This window comes from Scardinius erythrophthalmus (assembly GCF_964197995.2).
Source record: "Scardinius erythrophthalmus genome assembly, chromosome: 5".
NCBI lineage: Eukaryota > Metazoa > Chordata > Actinopteri > Cypriniformes > Leuciscidae > Scardinius > Scardinius erythrophthalmus.
The window spans coordinates 27,609,190-27,636,403 of NC_138225.1; the positions used below are offsets into that span (position 1 = coordinate 27,609,190).

The window sequence follows — 27,214 nt, forward strand, 5'->3', positions numbered from 1 at the left end:
TGACCATCGACCTGCATTATGACTGACAGACAAGAACGGTTTGACCTAAAAATATCCAAATTGAAACTACTGCGGAAACAAAGACACCTTCATCTTGGATGCCCTTGAGGTAAGCTAAAACATATCAAAAATTAATATCAAAGTGAACTATCCCTTTAATGGACTAATTGTGATATAAAAGACCAAACTCGCAGGCAAGCAGATGGACTCAGAATAACGCACAAAGTTTAATGCTGAGCGTTTCCCAGTGATAGACTGGCATAAAGTTGGCTTGACGTTGGACATTCGCACATTTAGGGACCGTCTCAAAAGTGTATACGTCTTTGGTATACACGTTTCAAACTTCAATATCATTTGAATAGAACGACTTACAGTCATAAAACCAACTGTAAAGTGTTCATGTAGTGTCAGGCATAATGCGCACCCTTTGGATTTTTTATATTTATTCAAATAAATTAAAGTTTGCTATTGAAGTTAGAAACGTGTATGCCAATGTTGTATGCAAGTTTTGAGACGGTCCCTTAATGTGCGAATGTCCAATGTCAAGCCAATTTTACATTTAGGCTACATTTAGTCATTTATTTAGCAGACGCTTTTATCCAAAGCGATTTACAGTTAAACTAACAATAGGAGGACAACAGCAAGTACTATGACTCTTCCCAGTTTAAGCTAATGCAACGTACTACTCTCTCTCTCTCTCTCTCTCTCTCTCTCTCTCTCTCTCTCTCTCTCTCTCTCTCCACACACACACACATATATATGTGTGTGTGTGTGTGTGTGTGTGTGTGTGTGTGTGTGTGTGTGTGTGTGTGGAGAGAGAGAGAGAGAGAAGAGAAAAGAAAGTGTTAATGATCAAGTGTTGATTTTATGCCAGTATATCACGAAACGCTCTGCATGAAACTTTGCGCGTTACGTTCATATTCTTAGTCCCTACAGCCTACATCCCCATAAAGGTGCGAGTTTGGTCTTTCATATCACTGTATTAGTCGATAGCGTTTTGCCCCGACGGAAGGGGAATCCTTGAGTGTGAGGTATTGAGGGAAACGATTATAATCCTGTTCATGTAGGTAGAGAAAGCTGATAACATGTAGGCTACAAAATGTAACAATGAAGTTATTGAATGAAACATAAACACAGCTTTTGTGTCTTTATCATCTTTTCCGCATATATATACTGATACGGGTAATCATTTTCATTTTATGAATGAATGGCTTGCTCTAACTGTTGCTGGTCTTCGTCAACAACACGCGCTTTTGCACCACCTGCTGGTGAGGTTGACTAACAGCAGATGGATAGTATGCTCGATAATCTATTGCTTTTCCTGCAGTTCCGTTGAATTTACTGTCGAATTTGAACCACTGAATTTGTGGAAGCGAATTTGTGGAAGCGAAATAAAATGGACCGAAAATTGCCTGTTGAATATTATAGGTTGTATTTTTAAACAGTTTGAATATTTTGGAAGTGAAATATGAAAGGTGAATATGGATTATGGAATTTTTAATAATGAAAATGTGTTTGAAATGTTTTTAATTGAAATATTCACAGCTTAAATATTCAACCATGTTGAATTTCAGCCCATAAAAATGCAAGCCCTAAAAATACAATGCATTAAAATGCAAGCATGGTTAATGCAATGCCTATTATTTTTCAAGTAGTGCAATTCAACAGGCTTTTTGTTTCAAAAACATTTGAGATTATTTTACTTCCATACCCCAAACTTATAGTAGTGTACATGTGACAGTCAATACATGCCCAAGTGGTATGTCCCTATATATTTAATATGTTTTCATCATCTGTGTTCTCTCGTAACCAACGTGAAGTCATCACAAAGTAAAGATTTATGCTGATTTGGTCCAATCCCACATTTTGTCTAGGGAGATTCCAAACTTTTTTTAGTAATCTAACTTCATGGTCCTGTCAAAGTATAAAATATGCAGGTATTAAAATAAAGCTCCTTTTTTCCTTGAAGAATGAAAAATATGTTTTGATCATACAGGTATAAAGCATGCTAACCCTCCACTGGTAAAAAAAAGCTCATAAAGCAAAGGGTGCAACCAAAAACACAAGCACAGTCCAAGGAGCCTTTTGATATCAAAGAAAACCACACAGTGAAACACGAGACCCCCGTAATGTTAGTCTCATACACCCATCTCAGGGCCACAGTCTTACCTTCAGTGAAAACAACATTTTTTTTTTTTCTTTAAACGTCAGATTTCACTGGTTCCAACTGTAGTTCTCACTGCATAAATTCCCCTTCATGTCACTTTTTAATGAAGTGCTTTTATTACAATTTGGCTCTGTGAACCAAGTCTAAAAGTCAGGTGAGTCTCATCAAAAGCTTTTGCAACATGATCCATACTCCACATTCCCATCAACGCTGTCTTTCTGAACTCAGCTGCTTGTCTCAAAAAAAGAAAAAGAAATTGGCATCAAATGCATAGTATCAAAGAGTCAGATAAACCCAGTCGACCTTGGGTGCGGCTGAGCCTGGGCACGATTGCCTTGAGAACAAGTGAAGCACATGCTGACAAAAAGAGAATATGAATTTGGGAAGATGAAAGTCATGTTTAAGCATTCCTAGACGCACTCTTCAGAAGGACCGTGACTGTCTACGCGCGCGAGGATCAAAGCCTCGCCTCCAGTGCCGGGCTGATGGCGGAGTGTGTGGGGGGCCACTGAGGTCCCTGTGTTAATGGGGACAGGGAAGAGCTCTGGGCTTTGATGGAGAGCTTGTGCCTGATCCCCATCACTGCTGCATTGTCTGAAGGGCAGGGACAGTGGATCAGGCTACAGTCTCACTATATGGAGTGCTTTGGTGTCATGCTGTTCATACAGGTGTAAAAAAAGACCTCCTTCTTCTTCATTAGACAGGTCATGAGACTGACAGATGTGAGAAGAGATTAGATGTTCGCTTCATACAAAACCAATTCATTTTCTCTATATTAAAATACTCTTATTTCAGCCTGAAGTGTGTTTCACCCCAAAATGGAAAATATGTAATTATTTACTTACCCTCATGTCAACACTTTTATTCATCTTCAAAACACAAATGAAGATTTTTTTATATTTCTGCTCCTCATTTTGGGTTTGGAACTACATGAGGGTGAGTAAATGATGACAGAAGTTAAATTTTTTAATATGCAAAGACTGGAAATCAATCATTCATAGCTTGATTTCTCAGAAGATTGCGCATCATTAATAACTTTACACAAAAAAGCACTACAAAATTTTATTTAGATTTACAAAAGGTATAGACATAAATTTGTTCTTACCCTCATTTTAATGTTGATGACAGTATCGCTCTGTTCAGGAGGGCAGAACTACCTCTTTATTTTAATAATATGTGTTAGACAAAAGTGTCTGGAAAGTATTTATTATGAAAATGATGTATTGCCATATTAACATATTACACCTAAAATTAAACACTATATAAGTTCACAATACTATTCAAGTAATCAGGTGTGTGTTACAGTGTATATAACCATATGTTTGGTATATTAATGGTCTTGCTGTCAAAAAGCAGTGATGGGGAATTATCATTGATGTTTCCTGCCTCAGGGTAACTGCAGCTTAAGCTCCAAAATCAATACTTCCTGTTCCATACAAGACATAACACAGGCAAACAGATGGAGAACATACCCGTTGTTTGGTGACATGCCTCAGTCCGATGTGTGGCTGACTCCTGCACTGTTGAGGGGAAAAAAGAACAAATTTATTGTTCAAGTACAAACACAGAGACACATTTTTCTACAGCTTAAAAAGACTCTGATTTTTGCTTTCGCACTCTCTAAAAGTTTCAAAGAACTTCAGGGAATATAATCTGCTTCAGTGAATAGAATCTGAACTGATATTTGTTGAAGGCAGTATTATAAACTGCATGACAGTTGTGAACACAAATCAAACATGGCAACCACACAAAGGTCATCTGATCAGAAAACATTATAGAACTTGACAGCACAGTTTATTCCAGGAGAATTCAACTTAAATATTCCAATATTCTGTGCAGTGGACATGTGATTCAACAGGATACGGATCACGGAAATAATGATTTGTGTCAGCAGCTTTTTAAACTCCTTAACTAAATGGTTTCTGTATCATAAGGATCCAGAAATTTGAGAGGATAAGGGGAGGGACAGTGAGTGGGCTAATTTCAGAAAACATGAAGAGTCCCTGTCTTTACAAGTGAGTATAAAAAACACCATTTCATCATTTTCATCTAAAAATACAAGAGAAAAATTAAATGCCATATTTTTGAAGACTATTATTTGAGACCTAATGTAAAAAAAACATTTTTTATGTTTTATGATGTGTTTTTATGTTCCTAGATGATAGACTACACAACACGACAAACAGATCCGCTGCTAATGGGGGGCATTCGGGGGGCATTAGAGGGCCCTCCCTCCCCTTAGCCTGGTAATACCAAACTCTGCTACTTCGCTTTGCTTCGTAGACAGAGTCTGGCATGGCATAATTGAAAAGTGTTTTCTTTCTCGCGGGGGGGCGCTTGTCTGAAGTTTAAAATCATTGGTTACCCGTAAGCCAATCACATAACGTTTGGTTATGGCGTGTGTTATGCGCATGCTCAGCCGCATCGAACTTACACTGTAAACACATGTATGATGCGAAAACAAAACCATCGAGCGAAATACCGGAGTGAACATGGCTGTGAACGACTTTTGCAGATTATGTGAAGTAAATCTACGCATCCACGGTACAATCAGCGTCTACGTCACGGCTCTCAGCCCGCCCTCTGTTCGTTGATTGGCCGGCTGTTTTCAGGCCGGAGGAAAACGGAAAGCTATTACGCTGTCTCAGACTGAGTACAGAAGCGAAATGAAATTGAGGGAAATACCCTCCCCTCCCCACTGAACGCGAGCGAAAGCGCAGAGCGAGCACGCATTTGAAAGCGAATAAAAATTCATGAATTGCACGCACACGGGTTGGTTTCTATCCACTGCGAAAAGTTAACGAAACATAATTTCAGAAGCCGATGACCCCCCTTAAAAATATAAATGATTTAAAATATTATGGGCTTTGACCCCTGGCTTTGACAACAAATCTGAACAAACACTCGGCACTTCTCAACTTTGTAAATAATTACAGAGAAAATCTGAGCATCATAAACTAAACGACTGAGGATCACACAATACCAGTCTCAAGTCGTTCCGAACACCACAAACTCGCACAGAAACTTTTGCCTCATTGCTAGGAGGCGCATGACAAATAAAAACAATGTGTGTTCTAAAATAATCGGCACTGAGGAGTTCAAACATGTTTGATATCCTCCGAATGGAGAGTCTGAATCTCACTACATGATTTTCTGTGAAAATCTCCAACTGCCTAAAATAATCAGACAGGTTCTGAATTTCAGCAACATTGGTAGACTCGCCCAGAATGTAAATCAGGGCAAAATTCATATTGCGGAGTATTCCAGCCTTAGGAGTGTGTGGAAGTTTTTTTGTAAGTATGTGGTGAAACCTGTATGTCACATTTCATACATGACGTGTAAAAGCAAACAAGCTTGGATTTTCTTTCCAAAGACAAGGCTCATAAACAGTCTGCAGTCCTTTACTGCTCAGAGCCTGTACTTCACCAGCTGCATCAACACACACAAAAATACCTTAACCGACTCAAATCATGATGCTTCCTCACAAAATCAAAAATGAACCTCATATACTCTCTCTTACACACACACAAGCCACTCTAACAACCTCACTCAATGAGCGTCTAAACCTAAGATTTGAACACTGACCTGAACCAGAGACCACCGCTCTCCATGGGACAAAGCAATTAACTGTTGATTTTGCGACTCTAGAGTAAATCTATTCAGCTGATGTAGACAAAACATGGGGCCTGGGGTAACAACACCTGCTCCAACCCATTAAAGATGATGGACCTTTCCACAAGAGCTAAAAAATTTTTTTTACCTAATAGGCAAATATAAAATGAAAAAGAAACCATTTCGATTCAAATCAATCAATAGCACAGAAAACTGCAACCCATGTAAATTCTTGAGTAATCTCAATATCTAAGAGCGAAACATGCACAAATCATGAGAGAGGACAGACAATTGCAAACAGAAACCACGTCACATAAGAGTTCTTCATTATGAGGGAGCCCGGTTGCCTAGTTACCACAGCAGCCTGCTATGTGCATGTTTTTGGGCTGGACTACAGAATCTCTGTCACACTCCATTGTGACTCTGCTGTCTGAGAGGCTAAACGCCTCCTCCAGTCTAAATAATGCATCTGAGTGCTTGTGTGTGTGTGGGAGGTAAGTTTATGACATAAGACACAGAGCGATCTCCAGGTCTACAGTTGCCCAGAGGTGCCAGTTGCATAAAATGCTTAGATAGTCTTACTATAGTCAAGTTAAGCCGGGGACAAACTTAACGACTGTAAGGCCGATTATGAATGTAATTTGATACTTACGACTGATCATGACCAAACGCACGTCAGAGACACTTGCGTTCACAGTCGGTGTTTAAAATCTGCTCCAGTCGTTGGAAACGGTATGTAAGTGTGTTCAGTTCAGTCTTAGAATGTTTCAGCTAGTCGTTAAGTGTGTCCCCGGCATTATCCATCGCATTTTTCTTCTTTAAAAATGGACATAACTTTCTTTATGTCAGTTATATAAAAACTTTGAAAAGCAGGTCAAAGTGTTCCAATTCAATCTAATGACAATTTCACATTTAAAATTTGTATGCACTTTGTATTTTTTTACAGTTAGATCAGTGTGATGTATATAATGGTGGTGGAGCATTTGCATTCAAATGCAAAATTTGACTAAGACAAATATTTTTCTCTGTTTTTTTACCCAATACTTCATAGATAGAAAACACGGCATATTAGATGCACCTCTTGAATACAAATAAGACTGTATGAAAGGAGTCTTCAGCTTATGTTTTTAACATTTTTGTTAAATAGGTGTGGTTGGGAGGGGGTGCTGACATCGTTAACATTTAATGCCAAGTGCCAATCAAACCAAACCCCAGACTGAGATAATGAAGTAAAAGCATCTATATGCAAGACACAAATGTCAAGGACGGCAAGGATCAAATGGGTGTATATGAGCAGAATACCATTACAGTAAATTACAAAGAAACCCAATAAAGTGCTGTAATTAATACAATCAAGTTCTCTCAAAAGCAAATTCAAATGCAGCATGGATAATAGTTCAGTTCAGTGGCTGTTACTCAAGACAATGAATGTTTAAGTACAATTCATAGCATTTGTAGACAATAAATATCTCAAATAGCTGTTGCTATAGCGCACAAATGATCAACAAATGCAGCTCCTTTAAAATGTAAACACATTAAATCCTGCAGCACAGTGATAATACAACATCACAGCATTATTTTAATACATAGGGCCACAAGGTCCATAATGAGTAGAGAGGGTTATCCATTAACATTTCCAATCATCTCAATGGCAGCAAGAAATAGGCAATTTGTCATCTTTAAATCCAATTTGTGTTACAATAGGCTAACTGGGTCATGCTAACCTGCTTAACATTGATCCTTTATTTTAATACAGTAAACACAATAATATTTTTAAATAGCCTATTATTACATTTTAAGTTTTCAGCTGCCATTAATACAGCCCTTCAGTGTCACATGATCCTTCAGAAATCATTTTAATTATGCTGATTTGATGCTCAAGAAATATTTCTTTTAATTATCGATGTTGATAACAGTTGTGCTGCTTAATACAAAGTTCTGTCATGAAACTCTAGATGGCACATGCTTATAAGTCCTTAACTCAAACTGGTTGCAATCACGTCATTCTCTACAGAGCACAGCTTATTGGGTCCTGCTGTATCAGTAGCCAAAGAGCTTGCGTGCTCAACCTTCAAATACTTGGTTAAAATTTGCCTTAGCAGTGTAGTGCCCTTTCTGAAAACCTCCACCTTCCCCAGATCCACCTATATAGATCTGCTATAGATCTTTCATGTATGCTATATTGTAAAGCAGCAGCATGTCTTACTTGCTCACAGCAGCGTGTCATGTATGTACTGGCAGTAGCAAGTCCCGCAAGTCCCACAGCATGTTATAGTCTACTAAAAAGCATTTAGAATGCACCCAATATTCAAGATAAGGGGGCAAAAATACCTCTGTATGTCATTTATATTTATATCATTTAACATACTTAATCAATATCTCATGAGGAGTGCCGTTTTTTCTCCAAATATCAGAATGATTACAAATGTAATACAGATTTTATACAACAGTTCAATAAAAAATAAGTTAATATTTAGTGACTTACATTTTAGATACAATATTGTCTGTTTTTGCTCTATTTAGCAAACGAAAATTGTTCCAAACAAAGCCACAGAATTGTTTTGCGTCTCTGAGCAACACATTGCGTGAATGAACGAATCATTTGACTTTGAATTAATGATTTAATGACTCATTAGGGCCCGAGCACCGATGGTGTGAGGACCCTCTTGGAATTGCTCTGTTTATTATTATTAGGGCCCGAGCACCGATGGTGTGAGGACCCTCTTGGAATTGCTCTGTTTATTATTATTATTATTATTATTCTTCTTCTTCTTCTTCTCCGCATTGAATTGCATTTTTGAGGGCCTAAACATGCTCGAAAACTCACGAAACTTTGCACACGCGTCAGAACTGGCGAAAATTTACATCTGATATAGGTTTCAGAATTGGACGGGGCAAAATGGCTCGATAGCGCCACCTATAAAAGTTCAACGGAGTGCGCCTCCCGCAACGTTCCACGTACGTGCACGAAATTCGGTACATACGTGTAATGACCTAATACCTACAAAAAAGTCTCTTGAAGCATAGCCCTAAACACAACAGGAAGTCAGCCATTTTGAACTTCCTCTCAGATTTTTGTGCAGTTTTTGCCATTTTCAGGCCTCGTACTTTAACGAACTCCTCCTACAGTTTTAATCTGATCATCTTCAAATTTGGTGAGTGTAATCTTAAGGCCTTTGCGACGTTAAATTGCGAAGATCTTGAGTTTTCGTCAAAGGGCGGGTCCTCGGCGGCCTGACAAATTTCGATGTTTCGCCATGAAACAGGAAGTTGCTGTAACTCAGGCATGGAATGTCCAATCTGCCCCAAACTTCACACTTTTGATAAGCATTCTGTCCTGAACACATGACCATGCTCATATTCAGTTACAGTCATAGCGCCACCTGCTGGCAACAGGAAGTGACATGTTTAACACTGTTATGGACTCCTAATAACATATAAAAAAGTGCCAGCAAGTGCTAAACATGCTAACAACATACTAGAAGCATGCTAAAACATGCTAGCAAACTCTTAGCTAAGTGCTAAAGCATGCTATTATTGCAATTAAATAGGAATTTGCTGTAACCCAGGCATGGAATGTCCAATCTGCCCCAAACTTCACACGTTTGATAAGAATCATGGCCTGAACACATGTCTATGCTCAAATTCAGTTATAGTAATAGCGCCACCTACTGGTAACAGGAAGTGTCATGTTTAACACGTTGATGCCATTCTAGCAACATGTTAAAAATGCCATTGAGTTCTAAACATGTTAGAAACATATTAAAACATGCTAGCAATACTTAGCTAAGTGCTAAAGCATGCTAATTCAATGAAACAGGACTTTGTTGTTACTCAAGAAGGCAATGTACAATCTACCCCAAACTTCACACGTTTGATAAGAGTTATCTCTTGAACACATGTCCATGCTCATATTTAGTTATAGTCATGGCGCCACCTGCTGGCAACAGGAAGGGATGTTTAACACTGTTCTTGACTCCTAATAACATATAAAAAAATGCCAGTAGGTGCTAAACATCCTACCAACATACTAGAGACATGCTAAAACATACTAGCAAACACTTAGCTAAGTGCTAAAGAATGATATTACTGCAATTAAATATGAATTTGCTGTAACTCAGGCATGGAATGTCCAATCTGCCCCAAACTTCACACTTTTGATAAGCGTTCTGTCCTGAACACATGACCATGCTTATATTCAGTTACAGACATAGCGCCACCTGCTGGCAACAGGAAGTGACATGTTTAACACTGTTATGGACTCCTAATAACATATAAAAAAAGTGCCAGCAAGTTTTAAACATGCTAACAACATATTATAAACATGCTAAAACATGCTAGCAAACTCTTAGCTAAGTGCTAAAGCATGCTATTATTGCAATTAAATAGGAATTTGCTGTAACTCAGGCATGGAATGTCCAATCTGCCCCAAACTTCACACTTTTGATAAGAGTCATGGCCTGAATACATCTACATGAGAATGTTCATTTATAGTAATAGCGCCACCTACTGGCAACAGGAAGTGACATGTTTAACACGTTGATGCCGTTCTAGCAACATGTTAAAAATGCCATTGAGTTCTAAACATGCTAGAAACATGTTAAAACATGCTAACAATGCTTAGCTAAGTGCTAAAGAATACTAATTCAATGAAACATGACTTTTTTGTTACTCAAGAAGGCAATTTCCAATTTGCACCAAACTTCACACGTTTGATAAGAGTTCTGTCCTGAACACACATCCATGCTCATATTCAGCAATAGTCATAACGCCACCTACTGGCAACAGAAACTGACATGGTTAACACAGTAATGCAGTACTAACCACATAATTATTGTGTACTAAGCATGCTAGAAACAGACTAAACATGCTAGCAACACTTAGCTGAGTCATGAAGCATGCTATTATCACCATTATACAAAACATTTTGTTACTAACTTTGACATACTCTTACTATATATACCTCCTTAAATGTACATTTCCCAACCATGCTCTGTCTTCCTAAAGCCACCGAGTGTTGATGGCACGGGTGCGAGGGCCCTTTCATCGCTGCTTGCAGCTTTAATTAGGATTGTTCCTGAATGAATCAGCCGTTTAAATTAATCAGTTGAAACTCAATGGGCCCTATTTTAACGATCTAAGCGCATGGTCTAAAGTGCACAACGCAAGTGCACTTAGGGCGTGTCCGAATTCACTTTTGCTAGTTTAACAATGGGGAAAAAGGTCGGCGTTGGTCAATGGCACAGTCTATTACAGTTACCATAAAATAGTAACACGCCAACAATGCGCCTGAACACACCTCGTTTTCAGACCATCACGCCCATGGGTAAACAGATGGGCGCAAATGCATTCGCTATTTAAACAACGTGGCGTAGGATGTGAAAATGATAACTGTGTCAGGCTGAAACAAGCAAAAAACACTTGCGTCGCACCTAGCGCTGCATTGATAAGGCCCAATGACTCACTCATTAACAGTGACTTGCTGCCACCTACTGCCGGTTTTAATTTCATATTTAAAGTATCTTTTCATTTTTTTAAATAATCTCAATATATCAATTTTCAACGTTTTATGTTTAAAACATTAACACATTATTTATGCATTTGTAACTGCAGGTTAAATGCATTCATGTCCCTCTGAGTTGCATTAAACGGTCCGCGTAAATACATCTAAATGCCACTTCATTTGTAGCTTCTGTGTTTCCTCTGCATTGAAAAGATTAATTTTGTTTATACTGATTTCATTTGATTGGAAACGGCCCTTGTGTCTTATTATTCTAATTTAATTTATTGATTAAATGTAAGAATTTGACACAAAAGATGATGCATACTTTTAATTAGGTTAAAAAAAATTGCATTATAAAGGTAAAAATGTCTATAAAAAATGTCTGTCACTGCTGCAAACTAACCACCACACAGAATATGGAGAATTTTAAAAACTTTAGAAGTCAGCTGTCCACGGCAGCCCTAAACCTGCCAAGGTACCAACAATTAACACACTCAGCAAAATGTCGTCTAATTATCATCGAAAAATGATAAAAAAAATATTTTTTTTTTGGCAATATCACACACCCCTCCCTACCCATTACCATGCCAAACACAGTTGTCATGACAGAAATATTTTTGTGGAAACTGTTTTGTTCTAGCCTAGAAATCTAGATGCACCCTAGCGGCAGCAAAATTTATTTTGCAGCCAGGGTAGTCTAGCAACTCTCCGTTGACTTTCGAGCTGTAAAACCCTAAATTGGGTCAGGCCAATCACATCGTGTATAGAGTAGGCGGGGCGGGCTTAACATAATGACGACAGAGTTGCGACGGTTCCGTGCTACTTGAAAACAAAGAATGGCTGCTGCTGATGGAGAACAGCGGTCTTTCGAATCGGCTTTGGCCGCGACTCTGGAGGACTTGGAGTTAGGTTTTTCTTTGAGAAAAGAGCAAAGAACGGCACTTAAGTCATTCTTAAAAAAGGAAGATGTATTCGTAGTTTTGCCGGCCAGATTCAAAAGTTGAATCTATCAACTAACGTTAGCTGCGCTGTTGGGAAAACGCTCTGGTTGGTTGAAGCGCTGTCCTATTGCGTGCAGAGGGAATTTGAAAGACAGCCGTTTATCCCGCCCCTCGGATTGAGCCGTGTCTATGATGAGTTGCTAGGCTTGCCAGGCTAGTTTTGTTCAGGATTCTTTGATTATTAGAAACGTAAAAAAACGTTTAAAATTGATTTTTTTTGTAACACTTTAAATGTCTTTACTGTCACATTTGATCAATTTAAAACGATGAATGTCTTTCATTAAAAAAATATATACAGATACCAAAAAAAACTTTAAATGGTAATATATATATATATATATATATATATATATATATATATATATATATATATATATATATATATATATGCCCTACTTTCCCTTAAGGGACTTTCAGGGTTTATATGGAGGAGTAAAACTGTTGATAATAACGCTTTCATAGCAACAGCTGCTTTGGAGACACTTTCAGACAATCAAATACCAAAGTGTTTCTTCATCAGGGTCAAACAAAGCTATGCAGAGTATTTCAGAGGACTTTCGGAATTCGCTGACAGAATTAATATAAATATTTTCTTTAAAGTAGTTCAACTATTTAAACAGGATGTATATTACCACATTATCACACACCATCCCTTTTCGTTCCCTTCTTTTCAAGCAGACGAGCACCAGCACTTACATTAAGCTGACCTTGGCTGACGCAGTCGGTCAAGCCTGGTGAAAGTGTGGAAAGCACAGAGGCAGCCGCTCCATCCAGCGGGCATCCATTTTATCAGCGTCAGGGTGACGGAGTGCATGGCTGTCATGGGGATGAGATACGGCAGGCTGAGGTCCCATCAGTGCACTAACATCTGATGTCCTGACAGTGTCTGCTCACCTCTGGCCTGCCCAGCTGTGAGTCCTCTCTCACAGTGTGTGACAGGCAGCAAATGCACAGAACATGTCTCATAAAACAAAAGGACTAAATAACGTAGATGGTCTTTTTTTTTTTTTTTTTACAGTTCAGGATGAATTACCTTGACATCTTGAGAAAGGTCTTGAGAGAAAGCCAATGTGATATTTTATTACCCCAGTCTTGCTCTTGAAGGCTCACTAAAATATTGGAGCTTTCATATAATTACAAAAGCCCTGTTAAAAGGCATATTCAACAGATGGAGATCTGAATGACTGAAGATTGTAGAGGTCAGAATAACATTGAAAATCTGGCATTCAGAATCTATATAAAACCTGGACATAAAAAAAAAAATTTTTTTGGATTTAGTTTTAGGATTTAATGTCTTAGTCACTAACCAAATAGTTTAATTAACCATGTAAAGCCCTTTGTACAAAAGATCAGCTGTTCTTTTACATTTTCAAACTGAAATTGTATTTGACTTGTATTCTGTTTTGCCATAGAAAAATGCAAAAAATATATTTTTAATAGTGGTCTCAGACATTTGGACCCCACTTCACCTTTCCATGAAAGGCAAAACATTTCTAAAACACTAAGTCAGTGTTGTAATGCACTACTTAATTTATCACTTGACGGTTTTATCTCCACTTTTTGAAGTGGGTCTTTGGACAGAGTTTAGAAATGTATAGGAGCCCCCTTGTGGTGTATTTGAGAGGACTGAAACGGGTTTTCAGTCCTCTCAAATACAAAAAAGGACTGTTTATACAAATTAACCAAGGTTTGTGCAAATTAGCTCTTATTATTTAGGTTGAGAGAGCTTCCTATGATTTAGAAACACAGCTGCTTATGAAAGCACAAGAGGCATTAGTTACAATATGCAGGCAACCAAGTGTTCATTAAAAATCTTTTTGGCAAGCACCTTTTCCATTGTAAGTCCCTTCGCGTAATTCGCCGCCAAGATCTTTGCTGATTAGCTTGTTATGTGTGAGTGACATGTCTCTCTTTTGAGACCTTGAGCCTGATGATTCCCAGTTCCAAACAGCAGGTGGATTGAGCGGGGCCTTTGTTCATGACTAACGAGACACAAAGAAGATTGACACACGGCATCGGGAGGAGAAGGTCTCCAAGAGAAGCGTTGTTTGATGAGATTATGCTGTAGAAACAAAACCGAGGCTTTCCCTGTTTTCCTGATTAATTCAAATTAATTCACTGTGAGAGGAAAAAATAGAGCATTGAATGCATGTTAGAGCATCTCAAGACAACCATTTCGGTGTATCTTTGGACATAATTGTGATGTTGATGTTTGATCACCATAATCAACATACAAGAAAAAAAAAACAATTTTAACAGAAAACAATCAATAAACAATAATGGTCTGGGTATAAAGGAGTATAACTATAGGCTACTCTCTTCTCAGTATGCTTATGTTTTCAAGTGAAAAGCCAGAATTACGCCCAGGAAAGAGGGATCCGTTACCCCAGTCAAAACTCTTTCATTAAAATGGAAATTGCCTCAGATAAGAGTCAATGAAGGTCAATTAAAAACTCTTAATAGGCACAAAAAGAGATAAAGCCTTCAAAGCCCTTTCAGCAGAAAATAGCTGCACATACTGTAAACGCAGACCTTAGAGAATACATTTATGAAAATGAAATCATTCCTACATGAGAAGCACATAATTATGTTAAAACGTAATTTAAACCATTATATTAGCAATTATCAAGATTATAATTATTATAAGCCAGTATACTGTCTGAACAGGTTTCCATATTTTTCAAAATTGCAATTATGATGGTATTATAAACGTTAATGGTTTAAAGCAGCTATGAATAATTTACATTAAAACATGACTTCTAACAAATAACACTTAATAATCATGTAAATTTAAAGCCACAAATTGTTAACAATAAATAAAGTATGTTTACATGGTCTGAGAAATTCATGATTGGTGATACTTTCACATTTGACTTGGATCTTGTGTTGATTTAACCATTGCCTCTGGAAACACTTTGATAATGGTTGTACTGTATATACTGTATAAAAGGGTGGTTATTTCACTTTCATCCAATTGAAAAAACAAAACAACTTTCTGCTAGATAACTCCTCTTGTGCACCATGCAAGAAAGTCATACTTACTAGAAATAAATGAATGAGGCTAAATGATGGCAGAAATTTCGGTGAACTTAAGATACCATAGTATAGAAGTAAGTTAACTATATCAACACTGAGCTTTTGACCCAAAAAAAACAATTCAGCATAAAGGCATGAAAAAGGAAATGGAGTCAAATTAATCTCCAACACTCACACAAAGAAAAAAGAACAACGATGATACAGACAGAGTTGTATTTACAAAGCAACACAGACAAAATGCTTAACTAGATCACCAACACGACTCTGTACTATTCAGCATAAACTATATTCCCTTCCGCTACGAAAAAGCGGTTTGTGGTTACCTCATGACTGATTGTGGCAAAAGCCATTACTTTGCACAGCATTTTATTTTCTTGAGTCAACCATGTTTAAACTCAAACATGCTGGTTTCAGCTATTCAGCTGTAGAACAAATTCAATGCTGAAGGACATTGAATCATCTATGAATTTAACTTCCACCAACAGACTTTTGAGTGAAAGAGGGGGTAGGTCAATGTTTCTGACATACAAAAGGACACGGTACACAAGTCCGGCCTTCACTTTCCTATTGTGCTGCACTGAAAATCCATTAAAAACAAGGTTAAACAAATCAGCTTTTCTCGGCACTCAAAGAGTATGAATACGGATGATTAAGAGGCCATGATGGACAGAGGCCACTGGGAAAATTTGGCCAGGATGACGGGGTTGAACCCCTACTCTTTCGAAAGACATCCTGGGATTTTTTTGTGATCACAGAAAGTCATGACCTCGGTTTAACGTTTCATCTGAAGGACGGTGCTCCTTGACAGTGTAGTGTCCCCGTCACTATACTGGGGCATTAGGACCCAGACAGACCACAGGGTGAGCACCTCCTGCTGGTCTCACTAACACCTCTTCCAGCAGCAACCTGGTTTTTCTCAGGTCTCCCATCAAGGTACTGACCAGGCTCAACCCTGCTTAGCTTCAGTGGGCAACCAGTCTTGGGCTACATGGTGATATGGCTGCTGGCATAATGTAATTTATGTCTCTTTCTGTCCTATAACTTATATTTCATTCTAAAGATGACCGAGGGACAAGGAAAAATGTGTAAAACTGAGGAACAAGCATAAATGTCAGTCCATTGTCCAAACAGATGAGAAAACTAACATCAGACACACAGAAGTGTTTCATCGAAGCATTCGTGAGTGTATAGAAAGATGTGCAATCTTTCACAACCTTTAAGTTATTTGTTCAACAGATATTGTAAAAATAATAAGCAGCATATTCTGTTGAATCTGTGACATTTCTTACTGATGTTTTGAAAACAGTTGGATATCTTAAAGGTCACTTGCTTCCACTGTCTGGAAATCGTTATCTTCCAGTGAATGTCTCTTGCGTTATTCCTAAAATATTAAAATATGCTGATCAGGCTGAGAATGGTTAAGGCATCATCTTTGCAGCAACATTTCTGTATGCTGAGCTGTCTGTAACCTCCATAATCCTTGAGAACTCACATCTAATAACCGCACTGATCACACTCATCTCTTTATGTATGGAAGTTTTGTGAAGGAAGTAATAATAACCAGTTGTTCTCCTTTTTCATTCAATTAAAGTGATAGTTCACCAAAAAATGAAAACTCTGTCATTAATTACTCACCTTCATGTCGTTCCAAGCCCCTAAGCCTTTCGTTCATCTCAAATGAAGATCCATTTGATGAAATCTGAGAGCTTTCTGTCCCTTTATTGACAGCTGCGCAATTGAAACTTTGACGCTTCAAAAAGTTCAGAAATATATCATAAAACTAATCCATATGAATTGAGCGGTTTAGTCCAAAATTTTCTGAAGAGAAACGATCAGTTTATATGATGAACAGATTGAAGGCTATTATTCACATATAAACATTGATCAGCGAACATAAATAGAAGCTCAACCGAACCTGCTTGACGTAGGAGAACAAATCTCTTGCAGAAGTTCAAACGTGCTGCGTAACACGAGAATGAACCTCATTGGTTCTTGCAGGAGCTCAAACGTGCTGCGTAACACGAGAACGAACCTCATTGGTTCTTGCAGAAGCTCAAACGTGCTGCGTAACACGAGAATGAACCTCATTGGTTCTCGCACGTCAGACGAACATGCTTGAGCTTCCATTTACTACAACTGATGTTTGAGTTGATGAATGTTTATATGTGAATAAAAGCCTAAATTCAATCTGTTCATCAGCAATCATGTCTCTTCTGAAAATTTGGACTAAACCGCTCAATTCATAACGAACGCCTTAAGGGTTTGGAACGACATGAAGGTGAGTAATTAATTACAATTTTAATTTTTGGGTGAACTATCCCTTTAACAAGTTAGGATAAAGCAGCACGTTTTCTTCTAGACACTTCTGCATGAAACCAACATATTAAGCAGATTTCAGTGTCAAAACAACACAAGACCCACACACATCAAAACTGAATGGTAAACAGTGGTTCTCACTTTTGAGATGGCCTCTCTAAATACTGCCTCACAGTGGAAGAAATAGGAGAAAAGTTAACATTAAAAATATACATAGTTTCTACATGAGTTTATCTCTGCACTACACTTTAAATAAACACTATGGATGCTCAATGCTTATGCACTCAAACAAACCATACCAAAACCTATACTAATAGTAAAGTTGTGTTTTAGCCTTGTTTGAATGAATGAAATTGGAAAAAAGCATTTTGAGAGAAGTTGCATTTGCAGTTTTACATATCAAACTAGAGTAGCGATCATAAAGTGTGTTTAAACCTAATTGATAACAGCTTTAGCTTTAGAGAAAGCTGCAACATTCCAGCTAAAAAGACATAAATTGCAGCATAAATTCTTCTTATAAGGTCCAGTCATTTCTAAGCTCACACCAATCGAGTCAATTACCCAGCAGTTTTTAGTTTAACACTAGAAGTGCCAGAATTCCATAACTAGGCCTACTAGAACTGCCGCAAGCCGTCATTTTGACCGCTAGATTCCAAACTCTTTATCTTTAATGATAAATACCCAATTGAGAGATTAATGCATTTAGGATGTCTTTTAAAAACAAAACAACACCAAACTGTACATTTAAACAAGTTTAATTATACATTTATAAATAAATAATATCCGTAGATGTCCTGAACAAAATGACGGAGTAGCCTAGCCTATGTTTTCATGTTTCCACTGTTCGATCGCGCCCGCGCCCGCCGACACACACACACACACACACACACACACACACACACACACACACACACACACACACACACACACACACACACACACCATATTCCAGCATTGCAATCTTGACATTGCAGCCTGTTCATTGTAACCATAATAAAATATTATAATAAAATAGTCAACCTAACATATAAAAATTCCACTGCTCTGTTTCTCAGTAGCCTAGTACAATTCGTACCATTTTGCGCGTGTGAAGAGGATGATTTTTTTCCGTCAATATTGGAACATGAGTGAAGTACAAAGCCTATAATAAAAAATAGTTTACCATCCAAATACATCGCAAATGTTGAAACATTTTGATTCTAATTAGAGAGTTACGTGAGCCTAACGCCACTTACTTTCACTTTCGCTTAGTAGGCCTATTTCATTTTGGCTTGTTTATAGTTATTTTTTCATTCTTGTTCTGTTCTGAATATCATTACATTTAAATGATTTATTGTTGAATATGTTTAGTGTATTTTTTACCACATTTTATTGTTGCGTATATTGGTATACAGTATGTATAATAATACCGCGAAATTCAGTGCGGTCAATATGACCGTTTATGGCTGAAATAGGTAAATATGTTCATTTGTTTTTTTGCCTTATGTGTAATTTATATGAAAAACATTTTAAATGAAAATACAGACACTTTTAGGAAAACTCAGGTACCAGCAGGATTGTATTTATTTTTTCAACATGTTATTGCAGATATAAAATTCAAAATAGTCAAAATGACCGCCATGGCAGTTCCAGTGTTAAGGGAAGAAATGGGTTCAGTTTTGGCTGGCAGCATTTTAGTGTCCACTATGAAATGACCAGTCGAGAACATCCTGACGTGGGTCTGATTAGGAGTGAAGCTGAGAGCATATGCCCTCTAAATGAAAACTCCTCTCAGGATGGGACTTTTGCTCTCTCATCCCTCCATATCTCAAAATCCATTTATGAAGATGACATTTGTTCGGGTGCTATACTCTACACATCTTTCAAAGAACTGAATGATGTAGTAGCAGTCCTGACTGTACATGGTGCCCTTGGTGAGATCAGACATAGTACAATTACTTTTTGAAATCCTTTTATGGTATTGTACACCAGCTGTATTATTGCTGTGAAAAATGACATATCTATTTGAAAATACACTCTAAAAAGGACTTAAAAGGCTTGCATACTGTAAAAATTTATAAATTAATGAATTCATAATTTTGTTAGGCTTAATCAATTTGTTTTAAATGATAAAACTTTGCTATAAAATGTTTCAAAATTTTATTAGGATGCTTTCAAGTACAAATTAAACTGAAAATATTTGATTTTAGGTAAAAAAATTAAATAAGAATAATAATTCAAGCAGCCAAATTTCAAGCAGGCATGCGTGTACGTGGGGGGCAAAGCGTGGTTGTGTGTGATGTTTGTGTGTGTGCATGTGTGTTCACCTTGCCCGACTCAGTCTCATACTGAGTGTCAAACAAGTGACCACAGGACACTAATGAGGACCAGATCTGAGCTAACTCAACATTCAATGACCTCACACTCTAATGCACTTACACACACTAAAAAAACATTTTTTTCTTTCATTTTTTTTCTAGCTGGTTTCCTAATCTAGTTGTCTAATAAGCCTGGCATTGTGTACAACAACGATTGTTGGCTCTTTGACGAATGCTTTGTTCTTCTTTTGTAAGTCGCTTTGGATAAAAGCATCTGCTAAATTCATAAATGTAAATGTTAACCCCTCCACACCACAGTAATCTGACCAGCCACATTCTCCAATCATTTCAACTCTTTTAATGGACATTTTTAGAAAGCTAATTCCTGAGCCCAAGTAAGCTACAAAAACACATGTCAAATTTAAAACAACCAATACAACAAACCCAAATCTAATCTAGCCACTAATCTCTAACCCAATGGCTCTCAACTCTTTTGACCTAAAGGCCAATATACCCCCCTCAATAGTGGCTAAGATATTTCCTCAAGTATTTCTGCTGAAATTATGACAACACTATCAAAGTGCTATCAAACTTTTTTTATGAAAAGAAAGTGTTGATCCATTTTAAAACTAAAGTCAAACAAAAACAAACTGCAGTTACTGCACTCAACAGACCTAAACCTAAATTTGATCAAAACCCAACAACCTAAACGACTCTAGGCCTGTTATTCTTTCTTACAACACTTCCTAATCAAAGAAAAAGATCAATTAAGATAAATGCAAAACAGCAGGACACAAGACACACAGAGAGTTTAAAATTTAAACAGCAACACAAGGGGAAGAAAGGCATGATGAGATTAGAGGCAAAGGCTGATCTGATGGCTTTGTGCAGAACAAACAGAATATTCTCTTATATAACGGCCCGGGCGCTAATCCCTCAACACCACCGTACTGCAGTTGTTCTTCACTCAATGAAACTGCCATTACGGGCCGATTATGACCATCACCAACACATTTCAAGAGATAATTGAAAAGCATAGATTAATTTGATGCTCACACACACTGATTTGAAATGGCTTAATCTGGGTGATTATAACGTAAATCAAGCAGCAGCTGACATGATAAACAAACCATCCAAACAAACATATTTTCATAAGACATGGAATGTGTTGCCATCACAAGGTGCACGAACATGTGGGGGTTTACCATGATACAAAGTATATGCGTGCTTGCTTATTCATAATCCATTGACTGCACAGTTGAAGCATGGAGCACAATGCAAAGTACATCTGTAAATGAAAAGAATCGGACTGATTCATGCAGTTTTCATATCACAAAGATAGTCCAAATAGAACATGATTTGCAGTAAATTTAGTTATATTGGTTGGAAGGCTTTGTTTTGACAACATGTATGAAATGGATCTTTTGGACAGACTTCAATAACTTACATTTCATGATATCCATCTCCTCATATGTTGTGTTTGAGGTTCCAGATATGCTGTTTTGTGTACAGGTGCAATTTCCTCTGACACACTGACCCAAATACAATCTGGAGCTTCTTAAGGACATCAAGGCTGTCTCCTTTCCATTGCCATTTAACGATTTAGGTTTCATATCCACCCGAACACACTGTTTTATACATGAAAAGCTTTTTATGTGTTTGTTTAGGTAAATAGGATATAGCCTAAGCTTGAACCATTATTTAACTGCTCAGGTGAGCTCCCCATTGTGTGGCAGCAGCGTTAACAAACTGCTGTGAAGGTACCAGTCTGCCTCCTCCACTAACCTGAGCATCACTTTAATAGCTTCAACAACCAGATTACTACAAGACGCATTTTGATCTCACCTCGAAGATGGGAGATGCTCCTTTTTCGGGCAGTGTACATCCCAGCAGCTCGGCGAGGAACTTTGCCATATAAATATGTGTTGTGTGTTCCGCCGGAAGATTGAAATCGCCGCTGGCTGCTGTTGTCTCACTACAGTGCCCACAGGTAGTCTTGTTCCAGCAGCGGTTTCCTACTGCACAACAGACCGATTTTTCGCTCCCTGGATTTTCCTTTCAGCATTTCTTTCAGTCTGAACAAACGGGAGTCATTTTAAAGGTGTGACAGCTCACTGTCTTTGTCTAGTGAAGAGCGCGTGTGTCTGCTTGCGAGCGCGGTGCAGTCGAGCTCATTGAACGCCACTTGTAATCCTCGTGTAGGGGAGGGAGGATCGGTGAGGGGACGCCAGATACACACATGTAAAGCTCCGACAGGTTGCCTGATTCTTTCTGGAATCTAAAGGAAGTTTTCTGACTGTCTGTTTTAACGAGACCACACTTTCACGTCGAACTCGAAGCCTTCAAAAGTGCACTCACTCACCTTGAGAGAATAGCGCAAAAATAATATAAACCTGTTGAAACTTAAGTTAAATTTATCTGGGCTGCGTTTCTCTACGATCAATTTAGGCTTACGATGCTTTTGAGAAATTCGTTCAAAACTCTTGTCAGACAGCGGTCAGACTTAGGCTACTGGATGGGAAATGTATTAGTGATTAATGACTTAAAGTCATCATGAAATTAAAATGGACAATTCTGATTTTTTATGTATATTGTAGTAGGCTATATTTATTATAAATTATTTATTCGTGCACATCATTATCCTTATAGATTTATGTGCATGTCGTAGGCCTATATGCTTTAATCAAAATAACCTCCCAATTGCAGCTATATCTCTTCTCATCTCGGATGACGTGTTTACTGGCGCAAGGGCGGGACAACCTGTCACTCATATGCTTGTTTCTGCCATGGAATAGGTACGGAATAATTGATTCCGGGCCGTTGAATTATTAGGGGGGGAAACGCACACCTGAGGTGGTAAGGATGTGGCTGTTACCTTGTGTGCATTCTTTTTTTAATAATTCAATGGCCCAGAGTCAATTATTCCGCTTATACTACGGTTACCACACCTCAAAAATTGTTCAGATGATGTATTTCAAGACTTTTGTCAGGTTTTTGTCCATAAAACATGCCAATGATAGTAGACTTAATATTATTAGAGAGAGAGAGAGAGAGAGATTAAAGGGTTAGTTCACCCAAAAATGAAAATTCTGTCAGTAATTACTCACCCTCATGTTGTTCCAACCATGTAAGTCTTTCGTTCATCTTTGGAACACAAATTAAGATATTTTTGATGAAATCTGACAGAATTTTGACTCCTCCATAGGCTTCCAGTGTGACCGAAACTCACCGGCCCAGAATAGTTATTAAAACATCGTTAAAATAGTCCAAGTAACTACAGTGGCACTACATTAAGTTTATCATGCGACGAGAATACTTTTTGTGCGCAAAAACAAACAAAAATAACGACTTTATTCCACTTTTCATTTCCTTCTCTCTGGGCCTCGTAGTGTTTTTGCGCTGCGCGTCTGTGTTGCACGTCATCACGCAACACACACATGACCGGCGTCGGCCAATAGTGAGCCTACGTGGTGACATGTAACACAGACGCGCTACGCATTGTGCGCAAAAAGACTACGCGAACCAACTAGAGGCCCAGAGAGAAGGAAATGAAAAGTGGAATAAAGTCGTTATTTTTATTTGTTTTTGCGCACAGAAAGTATTCTCGTCGCTTGATATACTTAAGATTGAGCCACTGGAGTCACTTGGACTATATTAACGATCTCTTTAATAACTTTTCTGGGCCAGCAAGTTTCGGTCACATAGAAGCCTATGGAGGAGTGAAACATGGCTCAGATTTCATCAAAAATATCTTAATTTGTGTTCCGAAGATGAACGAAGGTCTTACGCGGTTGGAACAACATGAGGGTGAGTAATTACTGACAGAATTTGAATTTTTGGGTGAACTAACCCTTTAACGTGTGAATTACCTGAGTCTGTGCGTTTAGCGTACAGTGCAAAGCTCCGTTTATCTACTAGTGCACCAGCATAGCCTAATAGCGAAGCTACATTTATCTGTTTCTTGCTAGTGAGAAACGCCATGTAGCTTTTAAGTTGCTAAACTATTTTACAGATAAAATCATCAGAGCAGTGCTGAAAATGCGCAAGTAGGAGTGAGAGAGAAATCTCCATTTCATAATACAAATGCATAATACATAACATTTTGTGGCAATTTTTTTTTTAAATAATCGTTTTTTTCCTTGGTTCTGTAGGCTGTACAAATCATTTGGCGAAGTGATATGGAACTGTAATGTGGTCAAGACATGCCTGGAACTACTTTAGCCATTTCCCTGAAAATAAATGCACACTTAGAGTGTTCGTCAACCAATCAGAATCAGGCATTCAACAGCCTTGTAGTATAAAAAACATGTAAAATATAATTGCAACTTTTTATCACAATTCTGACTTTTTTTGCCTCACTTTTATGACAGTTTTGAATCCTAAATACTCCAGTCCCCAATCATTGTGAATGCATGGAAAATGGCAAATAGTGCATTATTTATAGTCTCCTTTTGTGTTAAACAGAAGAGGAAAAAGTCATAGAGAATGACATGAGGTTGAGTAAATGGTGGCAGAAGGTTCATTTTTAGGTGAACTTTCTCTTTAAGAGAATACAATGTAGAATGCAATGACAGAATAAATATTAGGGTTACTGTATACAGATGGAGCATGATGTGAGTAAGAGATTCAGTAATTAGCTAAATAATGTTTGTGATGAGGTGATAATAAATAGCATTATTTATACAGTGGAGTGTGATTATTCGAGTGTAATGCTGAGAGGTTGGTTGGTGTTCAGTCATAATGCCATTTCAACAGCCTGCTGATGCGGGACATGATGCCTGATGGAAGCAGCGAGAGCAGTTCATGAGTGGCTGGGGTCTCTGGAGACCTTCTTTCCTCATGTCCTGGAGATGACCTAAATGTGTAAAAACCCCGAGTTCAAATGTGCTCCCAAATGTGTTCAGAGCATTTTAACATAGGCTGATGGCCTGGTGAACATACATAATGCAAGCGGAACAGCAAGATAAAGAGACTCGCACTCAGTCTGTCCCTGGCATGAAATTGTAATTCACACTTTAATGTTTATCAAATGTGACTGAGAATCACAAATCAAATGGTTGCCCAGTGGTCATAAGAATGTCTGTGGCAGTGACAGAGCTGGCAGTCTGTGATTAGGCACATTTGATGCAAATTGTGTTTTGCCATCGCTGTTAAAAATCCAGATTCACGTGTCCTAAGGCACAAGCTGCTGCACCTCTGAAAAAAACTTGACTTAACATCTAGCATGATGACAATTTCTTGTACAGTTAGTTTGTTCCCTTCTGTTTTATTGGCAGCAGCAGGTATCTAATTCCGTCTAATCCTTCATTCACTTTTACACCCTATGAACAGGGTCCCATCTGTTTACAGTGACCTTTCATGAGCACAGTTTTGTTGTTTGGATAGGCATGTATGGCCTGATGACAAAAGAGGGGTTTATATTCTCTTCTGTGTGTATTTTAGGGATTAGCACTGCATTTTGAGGCCGTCCTGTCAGTCTTGAACAGCTATCAATCATATATATATATGTTCAGATAATAAAACTATAAACACTAAAGCTAAAAACTTTTATGACTGTTGGATTTGACAGATGTGTGTATTTATGAACCTGTCCTACTTCGGTGGATGTGAGAATATTTTTTAGTGTGTGGTGTGTCATGTACTCAGCTTTAAATTCTCTGGTATCCAAGCAGCTGAAAGCGGTCTCCATGGTAATATTGCATTTGCTTTCTCGTGACATTGACTGTGATAATACCAAGATCGCAGTGTTCCTCAGAAACACAGTTCCTCAGAACATCAAATACAATTTGATTTTGAATTTGTGTGTTGTATTTGTATTATGTTATAGTACTCCATTACATGACTCTCTGGAATACTGCTGGAATTCTCATTGGTCAACAGCACTGTCCTGTGGTCAGAAGTTTTTGTATAATATACATCAAGTGACTGTTGTCTTAACAAATATTAAAATAATATAACCATTTAAAAACAATATTTTATATTTGTGCATTTATGTATTTGGTAAGTAGTGGGTGGGATAATGTAATCTTTCAAAATATGAATTTCAAATTTTTTGAGACATTTTCATCGAATTTGTACACATTTTCACTTTTTTTTTTACATTTAAACATTTAAACATTGGCATTTCAATCACAGTCCCTCCTCACGAACCCTATAGGGTGCTTCTCAATACTCAAATTGATCCTACACTGTAAAAATAAAAGGTGCCTGGAGGAACCTTTTGGGGTTCTTCACTTTGCCACACCGGCGGAACCGTCTGTAGATCCTCTAGGCACCCTTTAAAAAGGGCCGGTTCTCTGAGGAACCACACAAGTTTCCTGAGGAACTCTTATATTAGGCACTGTGTGGAACCACTTTGGGTGCCTCCAGGAACCAAATTTCATTTTTTTTAAATATTTAATTTCATGTTGTTACTATGGTTACCTTTGACATCTATTATAATAAACAAATTGAACCAAATACAAAATAAGAATTGTTTATTACATATTTGATATTCATTTTTATACATACACTTCCATGCACATGGGGAAAAAAGCTAACTACAGATTAATATCAATGAATACACAAAAAAATAGTATAATACATAAGCAACATGAATAATCAACCATACAATAGATAAACAAGAAAAGACATCTCAACAAAATGCATGGAAACACATATGTTCCACGAAATAAATCAATGTAAATAAAATTACATTTGAACAAATTAAAAATGTCCATCATACTTAACTTTAAAACATTTGTGTTTCAGTCCGATGGTAAGTCTGACATCACTGTTTCCAAGTCCAAAAGCTCTATCAGATGCTAAAAACAAACAACAGTGCTATACACTCATTGTGCTGTAACCTTTATCTCTATACTGAAATCTCAGATTGTTAGTTATTCAGCTATTTTGAATCATAAAATGTTTAAGTCTGGGATGCCGTTAGACTGGAGACTGTAATGTACACTATGGCTTTTGAAAATCTTAAATGTGTGACTTGAATCAACAGTGTTCATAAATGGTTGTTGAGTATTCTCATGAAACAAGATAGAGGAAGTAGAGGCTTCGACCCGGAAACAGAGTTAAGGTGCAGTAAAATTATCTGTTGTTCTGTGAATGTTCACTGGTGAATTCCAGTCATTAAGAATCCACACGATCAGCAATTTCGTTTGTGGTCAAAAATGTCACTATGGGACCAAGTTGGTGTGAGGTACTTAACGAGTTAGAAAAGTGAAAAGGTACAGCATCGTTTTCCGTTTGTTTTTCCTCTGTTCTGGTGGATGGTCCAGACACTTCAATG

General features: G+C 37.8%; 1 protein-coding gene across 2 annotated transcripts in view; it reads right to left on the minus strand.

Annotated features, from left to right (window-relative positions):
- Nucleotides 1-22,137, minus strand: part of rasgef1ba (RasGEF domain family, member 1Ba) — a 76,558-nt gene extending 54,421 nt beyond the window's left edge. The window contains exons 1-2 of one of the 2 annotated variants that reach the window (XM_081365049.1): nt 21,778-22,137; nt 3,640-3,687 (exon numbers count right to left, since the gene is read on the minus strand). In XM_081365049.1, the coding sequence (XP_081221175.1) occupies nt 3,640-3,687; nt 21,778-21,846 (117 nt within the window). In that variant the 5' untranslated portion in view covers nt 21,847-22,137. Of the gene's footprint in view, nt 1-3,639; nt 3,688-12,979; nt 13,081-21,777 lie in introns of those variants that run through there. The other variant, XM_081365051.1, reaches the window with a different exon arrangement.
- Nucleotides 22,138-27,214: the final 5,077 nt, after the last annotated feature.